General features: G+C 36.0%; 1 protein-coding gene and 1 pseudogene across 2 annotated transcripts; both read left to right on the top strand.

Moving 5' to 3' along the window:
• Window positions 1-313: 313 nt before the first annotated feature.
• Window positions 314-1,750, top strand: LOC146136952 (putative MFS-type transporter C09D4.1). Its single transcript, XM_083396295.1, has one exon. It carries the CDS (start codon window positions 314-316, stop codon window positions 1,748-1,750), a length of 1,437 nt encoding a protein of 478 aa, XP_083252421.1.
• A 6,323-nt stretch (window positions 1,751-8,073) lies between these two features.
• LOC146136951 (peroxisomal acyl-coenzyme A oxidase 1-like) lies at window positions 8,074-21,781 on the top strand (annotated as a pseudogene). Its single transcript, XR_014501630.1, has 15 exons — window positions 8,074-8,202; window positions 8,536-8,701; window positions 9,436-9,590; window positions 9,976-10,082; window positions 10,778-10,883; window positions 11,395-11,524; window positions 12,550-12,722; window positions 14,089-14,251; window positions 14,602-14,703; window positions 16,236-16,324; window positions 17,854-17,976; window positions 18,303-18,417; window positions 18,961-19,110; window positions 20,466-20,675; window positions 21,421-21,781. The product of XR_014501630.1 is annotated as a peroxisomal acyl-coenzyme A oxidase 1-like (transcript).
• The last annotated feature ends 1,631 nt before the right edge of the window (window positions 21,782-23,412 follow it).

The following is a 23,412-nucleotide window of genomic DNA, read 5'->3' as shown; positions in this document are numbered from 1 at the left end:
GTTGAAACTCTATCAACCAGTTTTTGGTAGCTAAAATGTTAAAAAAATCTTACTACTTCAAGATTTTTTGCTGCTGGAGTTTTTCGGCTGTCAGAATATAATTGTTTTCTTAAGAATTCCTGGTGGCTTACATAAACTATTTTGCTGATAAGAGTTTTTACAGTCATTATGATATTGCTTTACTGTTCGAATTCTTGTGGCTGTTATAAAATTGGTTTGCTGTTAGATTTTTTAAGGCTATTATAAACTTGTTTTCTGTTAGAATAAAAAGTTATTTATTTCACCAGCTGGTTAAATTTTTTTGCCAGGCATTATGTCGCAAGAACTCGAGGCTCAAGAACAGGGCGCTGAAATCCGGCTGTACAAGCGTAGATGGCCTTTTCTGGCTGCCCTAATGTTCCTGCAGATTCTCGCCGGCTGGGCTTTCGCTTGTTTCGGACAAATCAGCAACTTTTACGTCAAGTTCTTTCGCGTGCCCTACGCCCTAGTCAACTGGCTGACCATCGGCGAATCGCTGGCCCCTTTTTTCACCACTTTACCGCTGGTCTGGCTCGTCTACAAGGGCTGCCTGGGGTTCAGGAAGATAGCCATAGCTGGAGCGGTTGGCATTGTGCTTGGTTTTGCCCTTATAGCACTTTCAACAGCTTGTCGGGGCTGTTTTGCCGCCGCCTTTTTAGGCCAACTGATCAACGGGCTCGCGGGTCAGTTGCTACTCGCCACGCCTTCCATGTTTGCAGTGCTCTGGTTCCCCGAGAAGGAAGTGGGCACCGCTATTTCGGTGAACGTGCTCGGCCTGTACGTAGGCAACGTTCTGGGCCTTGTTATCCCCGTAACTTCGCTTCACCTCAGCTTCGACAACTCAACAGCTTCACAGCGCTATTTGCTTGAAGACAACCACGTACTGATGATCTTGTACACATCCTTCACAGTTCTCGCAGTCGCCATCTGCCTCTTCTTTGTAGTCTTCATCACCGACCGCCCGCCCTTACCCCCCACGCGCGCCCAGCGACTCAAGACGGACACGTCATCAGCAGTGACGTCATCCAAAGTGCCGCGCTCCTTCTGGGCGCAGACCAGTTCGATCTTCGCCGACCGAACTGTGCTTTTGACGATCGAGGTCGTCGGAATCGTTTTCCAGGCGCCGATCGTCGAGTTCACCACAATGTCGCGCATCGTTCAAGCTTTCGTCACGAATCATGACGCAATGGGTGCTTACGTCATGACTGTGTACTGCGTCGGCGGCGTGGTGGGCTCGGTAGTGGGTGGCAAGCTGGTGGACGTTTACAAGCGCTACAAGACTTTGTCGATAATCAACGCGGCGCTGGCCTTTGCGGCTTCAGTTGGTATTGTGCTGAGCGCCAAGTACAAGAGCTACGTGTGGATGTGCGTCACAAACTTCGCGTTCGGCTTTGCCAATCAGAACGTGCTCGTAATTGGCTTCGAGATTGTAACGCAGCAGACCTTTCCGCTAGACGAGACCTTTGTGAGCCTTTGGATTGTTGGTATCTTGATCCCGACTGCGGTACTTTACGGGGAGTTGGGAGCCGTGGTGTACAGGTCTTGGGGCGGCGTCGCTCTGCTCACTGCCCAAAGTGCGCTGTTTCTTCTGGCCTTCATCCTGTGCTGCTTTTTCGACAGCAGCAATAAGCGACTGGAAGCTGATAAATCAATGACGTTGGGCGATAAAAATGACGATGGAGAGAATGCCAAAACGCCTTTGTTGAATGGGACGAAAATTTCTCAAGAATGAAGCGATTTCTGCCCTTTTTAAGATTGCTGTACAGCCGCATGTAAAGGATTGGACAAATAACCCTTTAGTGAAGATAAAGCGACGGCCGACAAGTCTGCCTTGTACAGTTATGTCAAAGATTATTTCTGTACAGTCATGTCAAAGATTATTTCTGCACAGTCATGTCAGGAATTGTTTCTGTACAGCCACGTAAAGGATTGTTTCTTTACAGCCTTTTCACGGATTGTTTCTGTACAGCCACGTAAAGGATTGTTTCTGTACGGCAATTTAAAGGATTTGACAAATTACTCTGCGAAGAACCTAAGGCACACGCCAACGTTTTTGAACCACGTCATTTGGTGCCCTGGTGTGGCTATCAGCAGTATTCTTGGAACATAGCATATATACTTTAAATTACTGTCCAGTTCAAATACTGTCGTTTTCATTATGACTTTAGAGACCTCCTTTACGATGTTGCATGACGTATTTTTCTTGAATCGTGACCAGGGGAGTTAAAAGTTGCTGTGAGTCCGTAAAAGATGGCAACGACCCATGGAACCATTGAGCTGGGCTTACAGTCGTGTATCCCAATGTTAACCAATCAAAACCATGTTTTTTTTTGTTGATCTGACCATTTTAGAACGGATAACGAATGTCGTTACATATATTAACTTACTGAGAAAAACTATGCTGAAAACCTACATTGAGATTCGAAAGTTGACTTCGGCTATCCAGGATAAAACTCAGTTTCGTATCGTTTTGACCTTACGTGGGTCTTGCATCCGATAACGTTTTGTATATTGTTTACACATATATGTTGCCAACGCCAGGTCGCAAAGTTTTCGCATTGTATGGAAGACACTCTAACGTTTGTGTAAAGCGTTAAAGCCTTTTTTTGATCCTGCAAAATCTTTAATAGTTCGACTGACTTCGATAAGCCTTTCACACAGCACCTAGTGTGTTATTGATGGGCGTTAACTTGTCACTTTTGTTGCCTGTGTAACTTTAGTGGGGACAGATACGAACACACACTTATTTCTTAAAAATAGAGGCGTTATATTTACTACTTGTGTTATATTTTAAATGTATTTGAAACAAAAATGGTATGAAAGCGTTTTTTTGTTTTGTTAATAGACGCACCAACTGAAACTTGAATAACAGGAGCCTTGTTAAACGACAAATTGTGTGACCCGGAAAAGCACGGTTGGGAGAAAGATGGTCAACGTTACAACACAATTTGTCGTCCAATAGTTTTGTGATTTCCAGATTTAAAATTAGACAAACAAAGCTATCAATATAGACTAAAACATATTGTACACTTTATAGCAGTGATTCCCAAATTGTGTGCCGCGGCACACTAGTATGCCTCGAGAGAGTATTGCCAAGTGTGCAGCGAAACTTTTTGTAATTTTGGACAATAAGTTATTTGTTTTACTAATAGACACATCCGCAAGTATTTTAGACTTAAATACGCACTATCCATCACAAATTCGTCGTGTGTTAAAGGCGATTGTAACATTAGTCTGTTGTTCTTCTGTTAAAAATGTGCCGCGAAAAATATTTAAGATTTGTTTTAGTGTGCCGTAACTGCCGTAACCTAAAAAGTTTGAGAACCACTGCTCAATACGCTAAAGCAAAACTATAAACATAACATAAAGCTCGGCTGTATAGATATAAGCATACGAGCCAACTTAATAGTGATTAATTAACAACAAGAACTTTCTATAGGACAAAAATAAGAAGCTCTGATAGAACTTGCTGTAAATCATTATTTTCAGAAACCATCGTAGGAATAATAATGTTTTGTTATATTACACTAAAGGGCATTCAAGGAAGTATAAGTTTTAAACAAATCCGCAAACTAATGGGCTTTTTTTTCGTTAAACTGCAGTAAACGTCGAACACTTATATGGAGTTTAATAGGTAAACTTTTAAACACAATACACTGGTATTTTTAGTAATTTCAATAAAAATATTATACAACAAAATTACTATTATATCCAATATAATGACTTTAGTATTTTTATTAAAATTAACAGATAAACTTCCTTTAAAGTATGAAGTATTCTTAGGGTTTCCATATTTTTCGAACCTTATACTTCTACTCAATATATCATGGATCAAGGATTTTTGATGGTTTAGGGATTTTTTGATGAAAGTGTGACGTCACAAAACATGTAACTTAAAAAAGGTGTAGTTGTTGCCAGTCAAATAATTGAGCGCCAACGTGCAGTTAAAATCAGGGCTAAATACATTCAAGTTTTATTTGTGCAATTTACGGCTTTTTTTGTATTTTTGGCAAAATATCTATTTACTTAACAGGCGCACTCTTCCTACTTAAATGTTGGCTAATGCTGAAGGATATATCGTATCAAGTTATTTTACAAAAGAACACTTCGTAGTTCTTACCATTAGCGAGGAAGTAATTGGGCTGACAATTAATCAATCTACTGCTTAACTAGACCAATTACTAAAACGATGTAACGGTTGCTTTAACAATGAAGACAAGGAAACAATTAAGACACGTCCGTGTTCCTTTAGAAAACCAGCTTAACACAGCAAATTAATATCATCGTAGATGGGAGAAGACTTGGAAAACTAGCTAATTCAACGAATAAGAGCAAAATATGGCAAATTCTAATTCTAGTCTTGTTTGTAAATTGCTTGTGTGCTCTAATATTCTTGTTCTATTCTAATTCAGATTTTATTAAAAATGCTACTTTGTCCAACGGTATTTTTAATCTCTCACTCAAAACAACGAGTTTGAAATAAAACTCTTTGGATAGAACGACCTGTAGGTGATTTTTACTGTCTGAAAAGTGTGATATGCTAAAGGCATAAAAATTAGCACACATATATTTACCATTCACATTCTTATTAGAATAATTCGCGATTTTAGTGAAATTGATTGTGAATAATTCAATGTAATATATTCTAGTTCGAATTCTAGTTCAAATTCGTTTTTTTGACAATTCGGTAATTTTAATTCTAATCTAATTTGAGAAAACTCAAAATAATCTAATTCTAATTCTAATCTAATTTGGAAAAACTGAAATAAATCTAGTTGTCTAAGTTTGGATGGGAGCAGGTCCGGGCTGAAAAATTGTATTTGTATTGCAAGCTATTTTCGTATTATCGAATCGGAGCCGATACTCGATGTCGATTGTATCGGAATCTGCCCGATACTAGAGGCAGTTATTGCAATAAAACTATGTGCCACGGCACACCAGTCATCAAGTTTAAAATTACTTGACTTGAATTAATTAAGGTTTTAGGTCAATTCACTAACTTGACTTGGACTGTTAGTGTGTCAAATAATTGTGGGATTAAAATTAGGTGTTTTTGTCAAATATTCGTTAATAAAACTGGGAATTTATTCTCATATTTGGCATCTAAATCAATTTCGCTTGGTGTAAATTGCGTTTTATTATTTTTAGTTGAGTTATGGCTCAAATAATCGTACGAGTTTTTTTTAATAGTTTTGGGTTTATTTTATATCTTAACTTAATGTTGACTTGAACTAATAATGACTGGAACTTGGCTTGTTTTTGTTTGTTTTTTGTCAAAGACTTGACTTTGACTTTATTCATTTTACAAAGACTAAGAATTAGGTCATTTTTTAATTCCAAACTGAGTAGATTTGTATCGGAACTTGTCCGATACTAGAGGCTGTGATCCTAAAAAACATGTGTTACCTGGAAAAATAAAATAACCTGGAAAAATGACCTTTTAAACCAGGGCTGTCCAACATGAGAAAAAAAATAGAACGCAAGCCCTCAAAATACAGTCAATTGTCAAAAAAGCTAAATTTGTTCTACAGACAATTGTCATCGTTTATTCACAATACAAAACAATCCCAGCAATTACGACAACAAACAATTACTTCTGATATTACAACACTATACTGTTTTTATTTTTTGTATAAAAGCGCTTTTATTATTAGAAAAAAAGTGGTTGCCAAACTTTGGCACAGGAAGAAGTTATAAGATAAAAAATTGGCACGTCGTCATGTTTGAGTTGGCCACCCCTGTTTTCAATGATCCAATTCCATCATTTTTTGCCAATTTAAGTATAGGAATGCAGTCATTTAGTATGGGCTCGGATCGCGATACTTTTTGTCCCAAAATGCTACACAAATAATAAGTTTATCGAAGTCACGTTCGAAGCTCGTAATAAAGCTTCTTTGTCCCGTTGTATGATCGTAATAAGAATTTTTTGTCCCGTTTTAAAAAAAATCGTTTACCGGCAAGCAAATGTCCTTACTGCAGTGGGAGAGTTTGTTTTTTAGCTTAAATGTTGTTAATTTTTAAATGTTTAACCCGGTCGTTGAAGCCTTTGGAAAAGTTTATTGGACTTACGATGTACCCAGCGATAACAATTTTCCTTTTTTGTATTTTTGAAATGTTTCTATTAAAAAATTAAAACCAATTGCTGCCGTTTTTGGTAAGAATAAGTTGGAATGCAAATGTCTTATAATAATATTTGTAAGCAGGGTTTTTTATGATGTTTTGAGGTACCGAAACGACCTACTGAACGCTACGACATTAAAATATCGCTTACTTGTGTAATTACAGCTGAGAATTAGCAATTGGTCTAAGTATGTTGTTGCGATCTCTTAAAGTTCATAGCGGCCATCAAAGCCAAAGCTTAAAAAATAACTGTCTGTGAATATTTTATATCGCATATAGCCTATGTTGAGATACGAATCGAAACCATTGCGGACGTCCTTGGAAAATTAAAACGACCCACTGCTATAGGCACAGAACCTCTTGTGCATGTGGTTGTTAACTTTGCAAAAGAATGGTTTGGTTGTAAAATTACGATTATTTTGTCATTATTTGCTGTTCAACCAGTACCATAGTGTTCGGCGAAATGCGGCGTTTTGTTTTATCTTTATGGGTCGAAGCAACCTGCGGTGAAACGTCCTAAAAAAGAGAGCGAGGGGAATTTTAGAAAATGGAAAACAGGCAGGCCGTGGCTACTAAATTGTCAGTGTTATTTTTCACTAAAGATTGTAAAAATTTGTTCGCTAAAAAACATTGTTATAAGCGGAAACTGCTTTATGGGTCATTAATTTGTTCATCCATGCATGGAAAACGAAGAGACTTTTATAAAACCTAATGTTTACGTATAGAAACCACAAGACAGGGTAACGATAACCCAAGAAATGACCGCGCTAGGACGGAAATTTGCAGACGACTTGCCGACAAATTTGGCGAGTGTTATTTCGCCTGGGGGAGTGCTGATTGATAGCCGCTCGCTCAAACTTCATTCATTCGAATTAAGTAACTGGCGATGCCGCTTGGCGAAATATATTTTCCTTCTAAACAAAACGTCTGATCCTGTTTTTACTCATGTTTTTAACTATGAGTTTTACTTGTTAATATACGCGTCAACGGAGTAGTGATCGACTGGCTAAAACCTGCCGCCGATGGTTTTAGATTCTATAAAGATACACCCTAATGTTTTTGCTTAGGGACAGCCCTGTTAAATTGCAAGGTTACATGAAATCAACAAATTGTGATTGTTTGCGCTGTGTCCTACTTGTCTTAGGGAAACAGGTCACAAGATAAGTTTCACAAATCACAAGTAACTGAATCGAATGCAGACAGTAAACCTGCTCCAAACTATTTTAAGTATAAACAGTGGTTTGTACATATTTTTCAGCTATCAGGAATTTGTGTATCAAAGTGTACATATCAATATTCGGCGCTGGTCTAGAATCCTACCACAATTTTTAAATCAACATGCAATATTTGGGTTAAGGTGCGAGTTGGCGTTTGGGTGTGAGTGGGTCAAGTATTATTATATTTTTCATTCAATAATAACACTTGACCCACCCTAACCCAAACACTAACCTGCACCCCAACCCAAATAGTGTGCATTGTGGTAGGATTCTAGACCACTGCCCAATATTCTTTATACTTTCCTGTCTTAATCAAAGTCAGTCATTTACAAGTTCTAGTCATTTAAAAGAGAAAAATAGTTTCTCACAAAAACAGGCATCATCAGTCTCCTAATTTAAATTATTTTCTACAATTATGCAGTTAAAACAGACAAAAAAGTTGGCATCAACCTCTTGCTTAGTTTGTAAAAGAGGTGACAGGCCGTAGGTTGCTGACCCCTAGTGTAAAGAATATTTTAAGTCATTGTTACATTTATTGGTTAAGCCGAGGAGATTTTACGCATTCAGTTTTTCATATATCTGTATTATTTTAATATTGTTTATTCCAATGTTTATTTACAATTAAAAGTATGTGAACTTAGCTACAAGATTATAACAACTGTGATTTCTTATTTACTGTTTATTTAGGTTTTATTTATAGTCACCAATTTGTCGGCACGATTTATAGAAATGTCAAAAGAAAGTGGGCTGATCACTGCAGAAAGAAGGAACGTCAGTTTTGACGTTGAAGAACTGACCAACATTTGGGATGGAAGTAAAAGTGAAACAGAAATGAGGCGAAGAGTTGGTGAGAAAGATAAAATGCTTATTAATGTAAACATTGTTAAATTTTATGTGAATGTTGCTAGACAGACAAAGTTTGTTTTCGATTTTAATATAATTTTAGTATTTGGGGAAAGATGTTGAAAACAAAAAATAGACTACTTCATAAACGTGTGCTTATGTACGTTTTTATGGGCTTTAATATGTTATGGGCTTAATCTAATTAAATTCTCCAATCATTATGCTCCAAAATATTTGGAGATAATATGTACAATAATAAAAGCATTGGATTTAAAATAACAACAATACAGCATTATTAGGGTTTTAAAAAGAATAAATTTCTAATTTCGAAATTTAGAACGAGTGTTTTCTGAGGATCCTGTTTTGAAACATCAGTCCTTCTACTCACTTCCAATAGAGGAGGCCTTTACAAATGCAACCAGAAAAAGTGTCCATATTTCCAAAAATATTTTTCCCCAGCAAGGGTGGACCTCACAGTCACCAGAAATGAGGCACATGACACGGTATTATTGTTAAGTTTTACTTCCATTTGACAAATTTTCTTGTCTATTTTATCATTAATTTGCTTTGAATATTTGAAGTTGGCCAGTTTAATTCTTGAACTGTCTTGTGTAAACAATAATTTAACTTAAATGTAAAACTAAATTTAATATGTCTATGAATGTGCTATTGTGCATTGTTTTCTTCAAATTAATTTTTTTGTGATTTTATAATGTGATTGCAACATTTAGTTTGTGTACCGTAAACTAGTCAAGTTGTGAAATGACTTAAGTTCCAGTTAAGTCATGCTAAAACAACTTAAGTCTTAAGTCGAATCATTCTCTAATTGAGTTAAGTCTTAAGTCGAATCATCAAATAACAAGTAAAATCATTTTGATTTAATTAGTCAGTTGTTTCCATTTATACTCTTTGATAACATGTTTATCAGTTACTTGGTCTTTCTTGTTTCTTCTATATTTTTTCTCGTTTTTTTGTCATCTTTTGAACACAAACTGATGTTGCCTATTTATAAGCCGAAATATATAATATAAGAGAAATCTTTCTAGAAAGTATCTTTCTTATACATTTTATTGTCTGCGGGAGATTCCTTACGTCCGAAAGTGTTTTAACTGGTTTCCTGGTAGCCTTAAATATTCAAACCATTTCCTTACTGAAATCTGAGTGCTGCAAAACATAACAAGTGTTTCTTTTAATCTCCATTGTTGAAAATACAAAAAAAATTTTAACCTGTTCACAGGGCTCAACCAAAGGATTTAAGTCTGCTGGGCCATAGACATGCGTTTACAGAGGCAATACAAAACTTAGCATCACAGAAACAAGTGGAGAAGTGGATTCCACTTTGCGACAACCTCAATATAGTTGGGGCTTATGCCCAAACAGAACTTGGACATGGTATGTCGCCTGAATGGATAACTAAACACACTGTCACTGTTAGGGTTTTATATGCTATTGGCAGTTAAACTTAACATTCTGTCTGGCTGTGCTTCAAAATGTATTTCTAATTGTAATAAAATTCTTTTCAAAAGAATATTATTTTACGTTCATATATATTTTGAATAATTGGGGGCTAAATTTGACTATTTTTTGCGTTTTCTGTTTGTATTTTTATGTTTTAAAAATTAATATTTAGACTTTACAGCAGTTTTGTTTAATTTAGGTTCTTTTATCTGTTTCTTTCTTATCTCGTGCATTTTTTAGCAATCAACGTTAACTAAAATGCCTTTTCAGCTTATAGCAACTCCAGCTTTAGAAGTTGTTAATTGAATTTATGTTACAGGCACTTTTCTCCGAGGCCTTGAAACAACAGCAGACTACGATGCGACAAGGCAGGAGTTGTTATAAATTGTCCAACTATTACTGCAATGAAATGGTGGCCGGGCGATTGTAAGTTATTATAAGTTAAATGTTTCATTATAAGTATTTTTTATATTCAATAAACAAATTCAATTAACAGATTTAATTGAATAATGTTTTTTTTTCTTGAAAGTAAAAAAAGTAAGCAAATCCTTGCAACAACTTTTTTTTTTTCGTATTTAACCAGGTCTAACGAGTCTGAGTAGCTAAGTCGAGAGAATGGTGACTGTTGCATAGAGATGTCAGATACTTGACATTTTATTCTGATAAAGATAACTGATATTTTGAAACAAATGTATTGCAAACAGATCTGACACCAAGTGATGTCATTACCATGCTTATAGGTAGTTTTCCTGATTATTATGCCAAAATTAGATTTAGTGTTAAGAAATTTAGTTGCTTCAGATTGTTAACCTATATTTAAAAAAACTCTTTGTTGCTGCTTCTGAAGTTACACTTAAAGGTACAATCGCTCCATTGGAAAATCTTGCCAAAAATTCCTATATTAATTTGCTATCTGATCGGCGCTGACACCCTAGTATCCGAAGAGTACCAACAATACTGTTTACTACAGGTATCCGATCCTTATTGCTGTATTGCTGATGTCATGAGTTCAAACATTTCATTGGCCTTGCCTTACATACAGTTCTGATAAGGCAAACTGATTTCTTTAATTGCCTTTTTAAGTAAACATGTCTATAAGATTTGTTGTCTTTGGTTTACAGTGGGTAAACTTTCAAACCATGCCCTGGTTATGGCAAGTCTTCAGATCAAAGGTGTCAAATATGGAATGCACCCGTTTATCGTCCAGATCAGAGAGTTTATCGTCCAGATCAGAGAACAATAAATCTAAGTTATGAAACTAGAATTTACCCAGAAAGGTCAGTTTTAGATTAAAGATCAATTTATTTACAGAGTATTTTAATTTGTCATTAAAGACACGCTAAAAAGATTTAAAATAAAAAAAAAAATAATTTCATTTAGGTGCGTACATTTCATCATTATTTTATAATGTTTTTTGTAAAACTATACATGTTGTTAACAATTTAATATACAGTTGATCAAATAGAGTTTGTGCAAATATTGACAATTCAAAACAAATTGCTTGTTTCCTAAAAATTGGCTGTATTATTCATAATTCAATGTATCAACTTTTTTGGTTTTTGCATTTCAAACTAGTAGTGTTATATCTCACTGATTCCTTAACATCTTAATAAACAATATATATAATAAAATCTCAAAAAAAAATAATTATACAAAACTTGGTCAACAATTTTTAATGATTTTTTGGGTCTGATCTAACTTTTTTCTAAGTTTTATCTTGTCTCCGTACCATTTTCACCACTTTTCATGTAGGAGTTGTTGTTGGAGATATCGGCAACAAGTTTGACTCTGGTTTCTATAGAAATGGATTTTTATACCTGAAAAACGTTCGAACACCAAGAGACAATCTTTTGTGTAAGAATGCAGAGGTATGCAATCAGTTTTACAATCTAGAAATTACATTAAGACAAATTTGAAACGTTCCAAATGATACTTACTTCTGTCCTACTACATTTTACTAAAACCTCCAACTATGATCCTAAGATTTATTTGAAACGTATAAAATGACACCTACTTCTGTATGGCCTATGATATTTTTACTACAACTTTTAATATAAAAATCAACAGTTATTGAATATTATATGTTCACCTAGTAATATGACATATTACGTTTAATGTAATATATTAAAACTGTGCTTTTTACCCGAGTTTTATGTGTTGCTTGTTATGTGCTTTACTATTTTTCTTGGACTTAATTTAGTTTGCAAATGACTTGACTTTGACTAAAGTTTTTGTTTGTAAATGAATTGACTTGGACTAAAGTTTTTGTTTGCAAATGACTTGACTTTGACTAAAGTTTTTGTTTGTAAATGAATTGACTTGGACTAAAGTTTTTGTTTGTAAATGACTTGACTTTGACTAAAGTATTTGTTTGTAAATGACTTGACTTTGACTAAAGTTTTTGTTTGTATATGACTTGACTTTGACTAAAGTTTTTGTTTGTAAATGAATTGACTTGGACTAAAGTTTTTGTTTGTAAATGACTTGACTTGGACTAAAGTATTTGTTTGTAAATGACTTGACTTTGACTAAAGTATTTGTTTGTAAATGACTTGACTTTGACTAAAGTTTTTGTTTGGAAATGACTTGACTTGGACTAAAGTTTTTGTTTGTAAATGACTTGACTTTGACTAAAGTTTTTGTTTGTAAATGACTTGACTTGGACCTGATTTATTTTGCTCAAGGCTTGATTGGGACTCGAGTTTTTGTAAGGACTAGACTTGGTGTAAGGTTATTTTGCAAATGACTAGACTTTGACTTAATTTATTTTGCAAATGATTTGACTGGGATTTCAGTTATTTTGTAAATTACTTCTCTGGGAATCATGTGCTTTTACATATAATTTGACTGGGAGTTAAGGTATTTCTAAAACTGTTTACAACACTCCTGGCAGGTGCTGCCCGATGGCACGTACGTGAAGAAGAGAAGTGACCGTATGATGTACGCTTCCATGCTTTACTTAAGGGTGTTCGTTATAAAACATAACGTTATCGACGTGTTGGCTAAAGCGTGCACCATCGCTGTTCGTTACTCCACTGTCCGAAGACAAGGACCGATTAACCCAGAGTAGTCCGTATTTTTATGTGTGTGTTTTCTTGTACAGTTTACAGTAAGTGTGATGGTTAACTGTTATACTTTCTATTTCAAATAGAAACCTACAGTTAACCATCAGAGTAGGTGCTTTTATATTTGCGTGTATTTTTTTAAGTAAAGTTTTCAGTAGGTGTAGTGGTTATGGTTAACCGTTACTTTGTATTTTAAATAGACACGGATAACCTATGATTAAGCGAAAAATATGGTCGTCCGTGCGGACAGCAAATGGCGTCATTACTGTGACGAAATATTGAAATTAAAACGTACAAGTTTGGCGTTGTTAAGGCCCGTTTACACTAGAGCTGCACTGAGCTGAGCAAAGCGTAATTTGCATTTAAATTCTATTGTGGCGAGCGTTTCACGCTTTGCTAAACTCAAGCCCGGTGCAGCTGAAAAAAATACGCTTTGGAGCGATTTCCACGCTTTGCTAAACTCAAGCCCAGTACAGCAATAGAAAAACGTACGTTTTGGAGCGATTGCAGCTGTAGTGGAAATAATTTCACGCCCAGTGCAGCTGTAGTGTAAACGGGCCTTGACTCGAATATGCTTTCGCATTATAAAGCCAAGTTTATTTTGACTGTTCATAGAACCATTTTGAAACATTGTTTGTCAACCAATGCGTCGTTACCCAAAGTTGGGTCGTCGTTTGACCTGATTGCGTCGTACACTAAACTAGTTCAAATGCTTAGATTTTTTGTTGAGATTCGTTCTTAAAACAAAGATTTCTCCAAATTTCAATACCAAACCATGACCCATATGTATTAAATTTGATTTCATTAATGCTACATTTCTTCTTTGTCACCTTGAACTTGCGCTTATCATTTGGGTCGCAGAAAAAAAAGATTGAGAAACACTGCCCTAAAATTAAATCGAAGTCTAGCTATTCGGTTAACAACAGATTTTTTGAAAAAACTCGCATAAATGTTTCTTCAAAAATCCAAAGTTTTATTTTGGGGCGTTCGCCTGGCACCATTTAAGTGAGGTTAAAAAATCTCACCCATTTTTTTTTTGTATTTCTCTCGAAATAAAGAACTAACACCGGAGTGTATGTAATTCATATCTCAACAAATCTAAGCATGTGAACTTCTTTAGTGTACGACGCTTAGTTGTTGAATTACGCTCAACATTTGTGTTGCCAAAATGTTGAAAAACACTGCCCTAAAATTAAATCGAAGTCTATAGCTTTTCGATTTACATTAGGCTCTTTAGGTAAAACCGCATAAATTTTACTTCAAAAACCCTAAGTTTTTGTTGTGGGACGTGAAAGCTTATCCGTTTTCGCTGTATTTCTCTCGGAACAAAGAACTAAGTTCGGAGTGTATGTCATTCATATTTTCAGTGGCTGCGAGGTGCTAGTGTTGGATTACGTGACTCAGCAATACAAGCTGCTTCCCCAGGTCGCTCTAACCTTCGTCAGCAGTTTTGCCGCCGAAGAGCTAAAGACCAAGTACGAACGGTTTTCGGGAAATGCTGATAAAGGAGACATTTCTGAATTGGCTGAGGTGCCTATGAACGTTTTATGATCGGTATTTAAGGGTAAATCTATATGTCTAATCAAACCGTCAGCGCATATCCATCTAATTTTTATTGAATTGTGCTAATACTTGAAAACGATTTTAACGCTTATTTGCAGGCAATTTCTCTTTAGTTACTTGTTTACAGTATTGTTGTCTTGTGGAACTTTTTAATACTTTTTCTTGGTTTTCAACGTATAATATTTAATCAAGTTTGTAGATCTTACTATTAGTTTTCTCTGTACTTTACTGAATAGCTACTTCCCAAAACTAACTTTGGCGTGTTAATGTACTATTTAAGTTAAAGTAATCGACTATTATGTTGATTTTGTTGGCAGTTGCACGTTTTATCGTCAGGATTAAAGGCAAGTGTGACGGAGCAATGCACGGAGGGCGTGGAGATTTGCAGAAGAGCTTGCGGAGGTCACGGATATTCTCGCGTAAATATGTTGTTGTTGACTTCTAGGGCGGTTGTTTTCGAACTTTTTGAAATCAAAGATCAACTTAACATAACTTTTGTTACGAAAAGATTGTCGAAGTAATAATTAAAGATATATACCGATATATTTGTCTACCGCTAATATCGGCCAACATTCTACTCCTATCGATATCTCAGAATCGGTCAATTGGAACCGATATTTTACTGTAAAATTAATATGTAGATTTTTTTAAAACAAACATATTTTCCATTTTTTAATTATTCGCCATACGGTTTTATTCGCCATACGGTTTAATGTGTTCAGCATTATGAAAAGTAAATATGCAAAATAAGAGTTGGATTAGTAGGTAAGTAGATAAACTGAGCTGGTTGACCGTTGCCTGCTGTATTTTGTTGCTAATAAAGGCCGCTGATGCCCTTCAATTGAAGTTGTATGTAGGATTAGGATGCAGCAGGCAACGGTACTACGGTCGTTTCTCTACTCTCTCTGAGTTCGAACCTCACCTCAGGCTACTTGATTTTCTAGCTAGGCTTTACTTGATCTATAATCCTGATCAGGCTAAGTGATTACAGCCTTTCCGAATACATTCGATGTACTGTATAATGCGTGTCGTTATCGTTGGTCAGTACCACTCCAGAAGAGAAAACATATGTTTAAACATAGAAAAATCGGTTATCGGTATCATTTCGAAAAACTGATTTAAAATATTGCTTTACCACAGGACCGAATGATAAAAATTATAATAAAATAGGGGTTATTAAATTTGGGTCCATGGACCCTTTTAGATGGACTAGTTTTAGGGGGTTCATGAAAGCTAATACATAAAATTCTTGGTGTATGACGTATACTTGTCATATCTGAAAAAAAAATCCCGACCCTGGACAATGAACCAAATTTTTTTTAAGTTGTCCGCGTTAAAAAAAGTTATAACAATCCCTTCCTAAAGGGTCCCTGGGCCCCAAAGTTAGGGGCACTGAATTAGGGTGTGTTGGGTAGATCTACAAACTATTAGCGCCAACTTAGTTAATTTTAATCCAATACCTATACCCAATATTTCCAACAAAAAATACCAAAAGACGTCATTAATATGCCCGAAATAGCAAAATAGATGAAACTAAATCGTATAAATATCATGTTTTCCGTTAATATCTCATTTTTTGTCATTAGGTCAGTTACTTCTAGTTGTTAACCTAACATTATTTATGAATTTTGTGTTTGAAGATAAAAATTGCTGGTTGGATCGCAAATGCAGACAAATATTCCTATGTTACCGATACCACCTTAGTATCGGACGAGTACCGATACTACCACTTAGCATGCGGTATCAGCTCCAAACCGGTATTACCGTACATCCTTAGTTATTAATCTTCGTCTAATATTAGGCTATTTATGACATTGAAAACATCGACTTTTGAAAAAAAAGTCCAACTTTCAATTCACATGTCAACCGCAGTTGTGAATTGTGATTCTACCTTTTGTCGTCTAAAATGCAATTTACAAATAGAAAAAGTTCTTAACTTGTTTCATTTCAGGCCAGCGGTTTGCCAGATCTTCTCGAAAGGGTCACTGCCAGTTGCACTTACGAAGGTGAAAACACCGTTCTGTATCTGCAGACTGCAAGGTGCGTTTCTATTCTTGGGGCATAATGCCCAGACCAGCGGTTCCCAAACCGGGGTCCGTACAGCAGTTTTAGAGGGTCCGCAAGGAGAATTAATCTTTAAGTTTTTTAACATTAGGCTTTAGCGAATGTTTTTAAACATTAGTCTATGTTTTAAACATTATCTGTCATCACTATTGTCTTAAGTTATGCTTTATTATTCGATCATATAGCGTGTTTTATGGTGTCTCTTGTGACATCATAAAGCATCAATTATGCTGTACTGCCTGCTATTAGCGAATCGTTCGCTTTAGTTGGAAAGTTGTTACATTAGAAAGAATCGTAAATGCACTACAGTGTACTACGAGAAACACGGGTCATCTGACCCTTGAATTTTTATAGGGCCGCAAAATATCGAAATAATTGCAGCGGGTCCGCCAGGCTAAATTTTTAGAAAAGTTTGGAAACCGCTGGGATAGAGGTTGTAGTTGAACGTAGAACAAATATTAAAGCCCATACAGAAGTATAGGTAGCATTTTGTGAACATTTCTAATACATTTTAAGATAATATTTGGTGGTTGTAGTCAATCGTAAGAATGAATAATTGAATATTTAAAATCCAGTTCAGAAGTAAATAGCGTTTTATAAACATTTTGAATGAATTTTAAGATGATGATGATTGGACGTTGTAGTTAGACGTAGATATCAAAGACCATATAGAAGCAGGAAGTGTTTGGTAAACGATTTCCATGTTTGCTTTGTGTCCAATGGTTCGCTCTCGCTAGAAGTTTTTTGGCTGTTTGTGATGTATTTGTGACGTCGTCACCATCATTATTTCATAACGTCATTAATCATAAAAAACTAACGGTTGCGCACTTGCGTGTTCAAGCACGTCGTTGGCACCAAATGTAGTGGCAAACTCGTTTAGCGTGTTCAGATGAATGACATCAGTTGCCACGTGCGCGAAACGCAACAACAAAAACACACGAAAAAGGCAAAAAAGGCACGAGACCCGCTTTGGTTAGCATGCCCTGTAGGGGCAATAAGACGCTGTTCCAAATGAGCCGGTCCTATGCGGTTTCCAAAAACGGAACAATTGCGGCAGAGAAGCGTATGTACAGGCGAGAGAACAAGCTATGCACAATGCACAATTGCACATGCTTTTTATGCCTACCGAAATCCAACACATTGAATTTTGATTGATCGCAATTTCCAGCTTGTAAAGTCTGGCGTTAGAGAATTGACCCCTGTAAAAAACAACTTAGTAAAATAAACTCGATAAAATGTTTCTCGTTATATGTGAATGATATTGTAATATCGCTTGTTAATTGTTATGCTGGGAATTTACCTCAGTTTGAGTTCTGATCCCCTCTGTTTGCGCATGCGCAATAGGTTGGGTCCCTCTAGTCTATTGGCTTCAATGCCACTTGTGGTTATTGTATTTGGTTCAGAATATATCCCCGCGTATGGCTTAACTGTAGAAAACGTCGTTAAATTAGGTTTATATACCACTGTTTAAGTTTCAACAAACCATTCTACAATTTTCACCGCAGGTACCTGATGAAAAGCAGCCCAGACAACGTGGCGAGAACCATTTTCCCTTCTTTGGATCACGATGAAAAAGTCAAAGGAAACATTTCTAAGATGGACAACATTGTCAAGTGTTTTCAACTGAGGTAAAACTTTTTTTTTAACTTTTGAAATCAATAAAATAACCTCAAAACAACAGAAGTAGGAAAGCACGGCAAAATACCTAAAAATATCTTAGGAGACTTGACTTGAACTTTACTCGACTGGGATCACTTGTTTACAATTCAATGGCTTTACAGTATTTCGTGCTGGATTTTGTCTTTGTTTGATTTAGAGATCTAATCGATAACGTAATACGTTCAGGCCATTAACGGCCCTAACGCACTTTCTACGATGTATTTGTTTCCTGGTCAATCATACCCATTGCTTTTACCGTGTTCCGTGCCAAACTGTTTTGCCGTTTACTTCGTAGAGCTTTACATGCCACGGTAGCAGCCTCTAAGAAGCTGGCAGGAATGGTAAAGCAAGGCAAGACAAGGGAAGAATCATGGAACATGTGCTCGGTTCAGCTGGTCAATGTTGCTAAGGTCTGTTAATCTCAACACTCATATTGGAACCCATCGTAGCTTCGGGAGATAGACCGATAGTGTCGTCTGATATTTTGCTTCCACCGATATATCGGTATCGGTAATTTTAGCCAATATTGACCACCGATATTTTGGCTTTTACCGATATATCGATATCGGTAATTTTGACCGATATTTACTACGAAAATATTATATTGTTTTTCTATTTTGTTGAATTTCCTATCTTTTATTATTTTTTTGTTGTTTGTCATCATGCCAAGTTAATTTACAAAATAAGTGTTTAATAAATAGTGAATAAACTGAAATGTTATTTGACGTTTCTTTGCATTAGTTAAGACAAAATTGCATTTATGGTAAAATCCGATTTAAATTAGAACTAGAATTAAACACACAAGACACAAGCAATTTACAAAATGAACTAAAATTAGAATTAGACTCTTTTGGCTCCAATTCATTCAACTAAAATACCGAAATTTTAGTTGTCCGAATTTGTTAAAGGCTTTTCAAGTACGGTTTTGTAAATCTTTTTGTTGTTGTCCAAAGGCCTATGTGCTCCAATACTCTCTGTCGTCTTACGCGCGATTTTTGGCAAAGTTGAAGAAATTTTCGCGACCTGTTCAGGATTTACTGGAAGACTTGGGACGCTTGTACGGCTTACATGCCATCAACAAGGATACTGGCGACTTTATAAAGGTACAATCCTTGGTAGCGATCTTTAATTCAGTTTAACATATGGTGCTATATGTGGTTCGCGTTAAAAACGTTTAAGAAACCCTGCCCTAAATGGTCCGTAGACCCCACTTAAAGAGCGCCAACTTCGTTGTTTATTTGCGTCTACACCTAATATAGGCTATTTATGAATACCAAAATTTGACGTAATCCTTAATTTCAACTTTTTGGCTTAGACTAAGTCCATTGCCTTTATATTTCATCTGTAAGCCAGTTTTTCAAAAGGGTCACTGAAATCAGTCGGCCCCGTAAGGATATTTGTTCAAGTAAGGCAAGACTTGAAAAATAACTAGCCTGTGGCGAGGTTCGAACTCATGGCCTCCGCCAGGGCCATTGCTCTGCCTTATTTATTTTAGTAACGTTACTGTATGATTTTATAAAACTCACTTTTCTGAGGCGATATACATCATGGTTTCTATGTTTAGGGTTGATTTTTCCTAATTCACACAGGGGCGTAAGTCATCAGTCAATTACAAAGTTATGACTTTTTCCCTTTTAGTTACAAGAAGAGAATTACGAATCCATGAAATAGCCTTATAGATTTTACAGTTATTTACGACTACGTGTTTACTTAAATCATACAGAGCCTTGAAGATTTCCTCAGACGCAATCTAATACATAACTAAGAATTCAAACTGCACAATGCACATTGATATGGCTTATTAGGTCAGAGCTTTCCGTACCTTTCAGTCTAATGGTTAAATAAAAAATGTCATCAATAAAATCATAGCGTCAGAATTTACCAAATACCAAAAAAACAATACCTAAATAGTTGAAACACTACGGTAAGTGCGAACCTCACGGCAGACTAGTTGTTTTCTAGCCTGACCTTGTTTGTGCTATAATCCTGATAAGACTGACTTATTTCGGTCATTGGTGCACTATATATGGGTGTCGTTATAGTTGGCCAGTACGACTCCAGAAGGGCTGCATTACAGAATAAAAAATTATGCATGTGCACGTTTTGGTTATACTAGATTGCGGATTACGTAAATAACCATGATTCAGTCATTTTTAACTTCCATTTTACTGTGCGTACTTCCAAGCAGGGCCATATTATCAATTAGGCTACTAAGGTCATAGCCTTAGGCCCTGGAAAAATTCGGCCCTCAAATTTAAGTTTTTTAAAGGTTTTTAAATTTTTGTAAGGCTGATAGTGATAAAGATCCAGTACAGTACAGATTTTGCTAAAAACGAATGACTAAGTCGAGTTTTCATCTATGTTTTTTATTACTTTTTGTAGCTCGATTTGCAAATTAGGCCCTTCTGTAGTAACAGCCTTAGGCCTACAGTAACCTTAATTCGGCCATACTTCCAAGACCGGAGTGCTGACGGCTCAGCAATGCGACGAAGTGTATGAAGCCGAAATGCAACTTCTCGCCAAACTTCGGCCCAACGCTGTCGGGATCGTGGACGCTTTCGACTTCAGCGACTGGTCGCTCGAATCTTGCCTGGGAGTGTACGACGGGAACGTGTACGAGAAGTTGTTCGAAAACGCGAAGAAATATTCGCCGTTGAACAAAACCGAGGTAGGATCGAAATCATGCAGAGCCAGTGTCTCAAATTATTTTTTTTTTCAAACAAAAACGTAACATTTTGCAACAAAAAATTAATAAATAAAAATAAAAAAAAAAGTCCAAGTCAAGGTCAATTGCCTAAAAAACTGAAGTCCAGTGATTTGTCCAAAAGACATAAGTCAAGTCTAGTCATTTAAAAATAGTGACTTAGGTGCACTTAAGTCAAGTCATTTAAAAATAGTGACTTAGGTGCACTTAAGTCAAGTCATTTAAAAATAGTGACTTAGGTGCACTTAAGTCAAGTCATTTAAAAATAGTGACTTAGGTGCACTTAAGTCAAGTCATTTAAAAATAGTGACTTAGGTGCACTTAAGTCAAGTCATTTAAAAATAGTGACTTAGGTGCACTTAAGTCAAGTCATTTAAAAATAGTGACTTAGGTGCACTTAAGTCAAGTCATTTAAAAATAGTGACTTAAGTGCACTTAAGTCAAGTCATTTAAAAATAGTGACTTAGGTGCACTTAAGTCAAGTCATTTAAAAATAGTGACTTAGGTGCACTTAAGTCAAGTCATTTAAAAATAGTGACTTAAGTGCACTTAAGTCAAGTCATTTAAAAATAGTAATCTCAGGTCACTTAAGTGATTACAACACTCGACTGCTTATAATTTACGATGTATCTTTTAACGGCATAACAATATACGTGGTTATATTCTGATTCCCTTGAACCTTAATAAGACGATATGCTTTGTGTTTTAGGTTCACGTGGCTTCCTACCAGTATCTAAGACCTTATTTGTTGGAAGGTCGTGACATCTTGGAAGGAGCAAAATCTAAACTGTGAAAAGTCACAACCTGAATTAAATTCCGAAGCGCAGTATTATGTTATACGTATTGCAAGTTTATTTTGGCTTTTGTGTTTTTTGTTCATTACCTATAGTGCATTATTCCTGATATGTATATTGTTCGCTTTTAAAGCTCAGCTTTTTCACTTTTACTTTTAGCCACCTTTCTTGCCAATTATTTTTTACAACGCTTACCTTAACCTGTTATCACCCATGGTGTTTGATATTTAGTTGTAACATATGTGTTTATTACTACGAAATAAACTAAGCAAACTATTTGCATTTTGGTTAAAACATTTGTCCGAGATACAGAACTTGTGGAAAATTTCACATCCCGACCTTAATTTAAGATTTCACTGAATGACCAAATAACAAACAGCCAAATGACCCCAGTGGCTATGACTTTTTCAGTCCTGTATTTCCCTGACCGGGTTGTTATATAACTCACTCACACAGGCCTAGATTATATAGAAGTGTTTCACCCTGTGCTATTTCACCTTTATGCGATTTACAGTGTGCGTGCTTATCGGGTTCAAATTGGGTGATAGCCATGCGCACTCCGGACTCGTAAATCTAGAAGTCCGACGTAATCTTACTGAACTCTTGAGTCCGATTTTTCCGCTTTGTGGGTGTCGGGCTGATGAAGGTGACAAACGTATGTCGAATATAGTAGGCCTACATTCAAAATATCAGGTTTCTGTCGCCTAATGTGGAGTTTTGGGATGACGCACAGTTCAGAAACTTGTGAAATATATCATATCAACAATCAAAACTGCCTAATTGGGTTAATGCTGAATTGTTGGTTTCAAAAGGGTTTCTAGGGGGGCTCCAAGCAATTCGTAGGGGCGAAGGCAAGCTCTAAGTTAATATTTCAATTAATTATAATTTTTATCTTATAGATAAACGATAAAAGTCATCCCCCGTTTGAACTATTTTTTATCCATATTTTATACAATTGGATAACAGGCTAGCAACAGGGGGACCAAATGTTTTGCGAAAAGCCTCCTGATTTTACAGTTTAGCGCCAATTTAACCAATTAAATCCAATTTTTTTTCGCGCTTCGTCGCGCGATCGAAAAATAACTTCACTATTTTCAAGTTGTCTCAGTGATATTTAATTAAAAATTCTTTGTTTTGTGCTTTTGTTGCTTTATATTTCTGAACTCAAGAAATTGTAGATTTGCAATGGTAAAACTTAGCTTGAGCTGATCAAAAATCGAAACAATCTAAGTCATTTGTGCTGTTATATATAGACGAGATAGTTTTATCATATCATGAGACAAGGGTGAATGAAATCTGGAGATATAGATGCTAGGGATGAACGAAACTAAAAAAGTTTAAGCAGCACTGGTCTACACTATCATACTTATGTTTTTATGTGTTACATTATTATACAGTGTGTATAAAAATGGCCAACAATTAGCCTACCACCATACTTTAAACAACTAAAAAAGGATTTATAGTTTGTTGAGAACGATGTCTGTTAGTGCTTGTGATTATTGCGTAATCGTCTGGATTATTGCGTAATCGTTAAGTGTTAAATACTTCACCTCGATACTATTTCCTTGCCAGGCCGGTCTACGAATCCAGCCAGCATTTGGCTCAGTTAATCCCTCAGCGCAGTCGCTCTTGTGCTTCACGCGGCTGCTGGAAAATAGCGAACTACACATAACGATAAGAACGTTATTCTTGCAAGATGTGTTTTGCTGCGCTGTAATTAAGGTATTTATTGAAAGCGGAACTATGCTGAATTTTTAGAATGTACAATAAAACTATAAGTGACCTGACAAATACACTTTGTAATGCAATGACAATTTGTATATAGTTTCAGTTTAGTGAAGTTCAAAAAACGCGGGGGTCATGTTCCCCTGTTATACAGGTATACAAGTTTGGTGGTGCATCTAGCA

Source organism: Ascidiella aspersa, chromosome 8 (assembly GCF_963924565.1).
Source record: "Ascidiella aspersa chromosome 8, kaAscAspe10.2, whole genome shotgun sequence".
Taxonomy (NCBI): Eukaryota; Metazoa; Chordata; class Ascidiacea; order Phlebobranchia; family Ascidiidae; genus Ascidiella; species Ascidiella aspersa.
Note: the sequence above shows the minus strand (reverse complement) of the source record. Positions and strands in the feature narration are given on the sequence as shown.

Coding starts and splice junctions, on each gene's coding strand:
- LOC146136952 (XM_083396295.1), top strand. CDS start 314: ATGTCGCAAGAACTCGAGGCTCAAGAACAGGGCGCTGAAATCCGGCTG.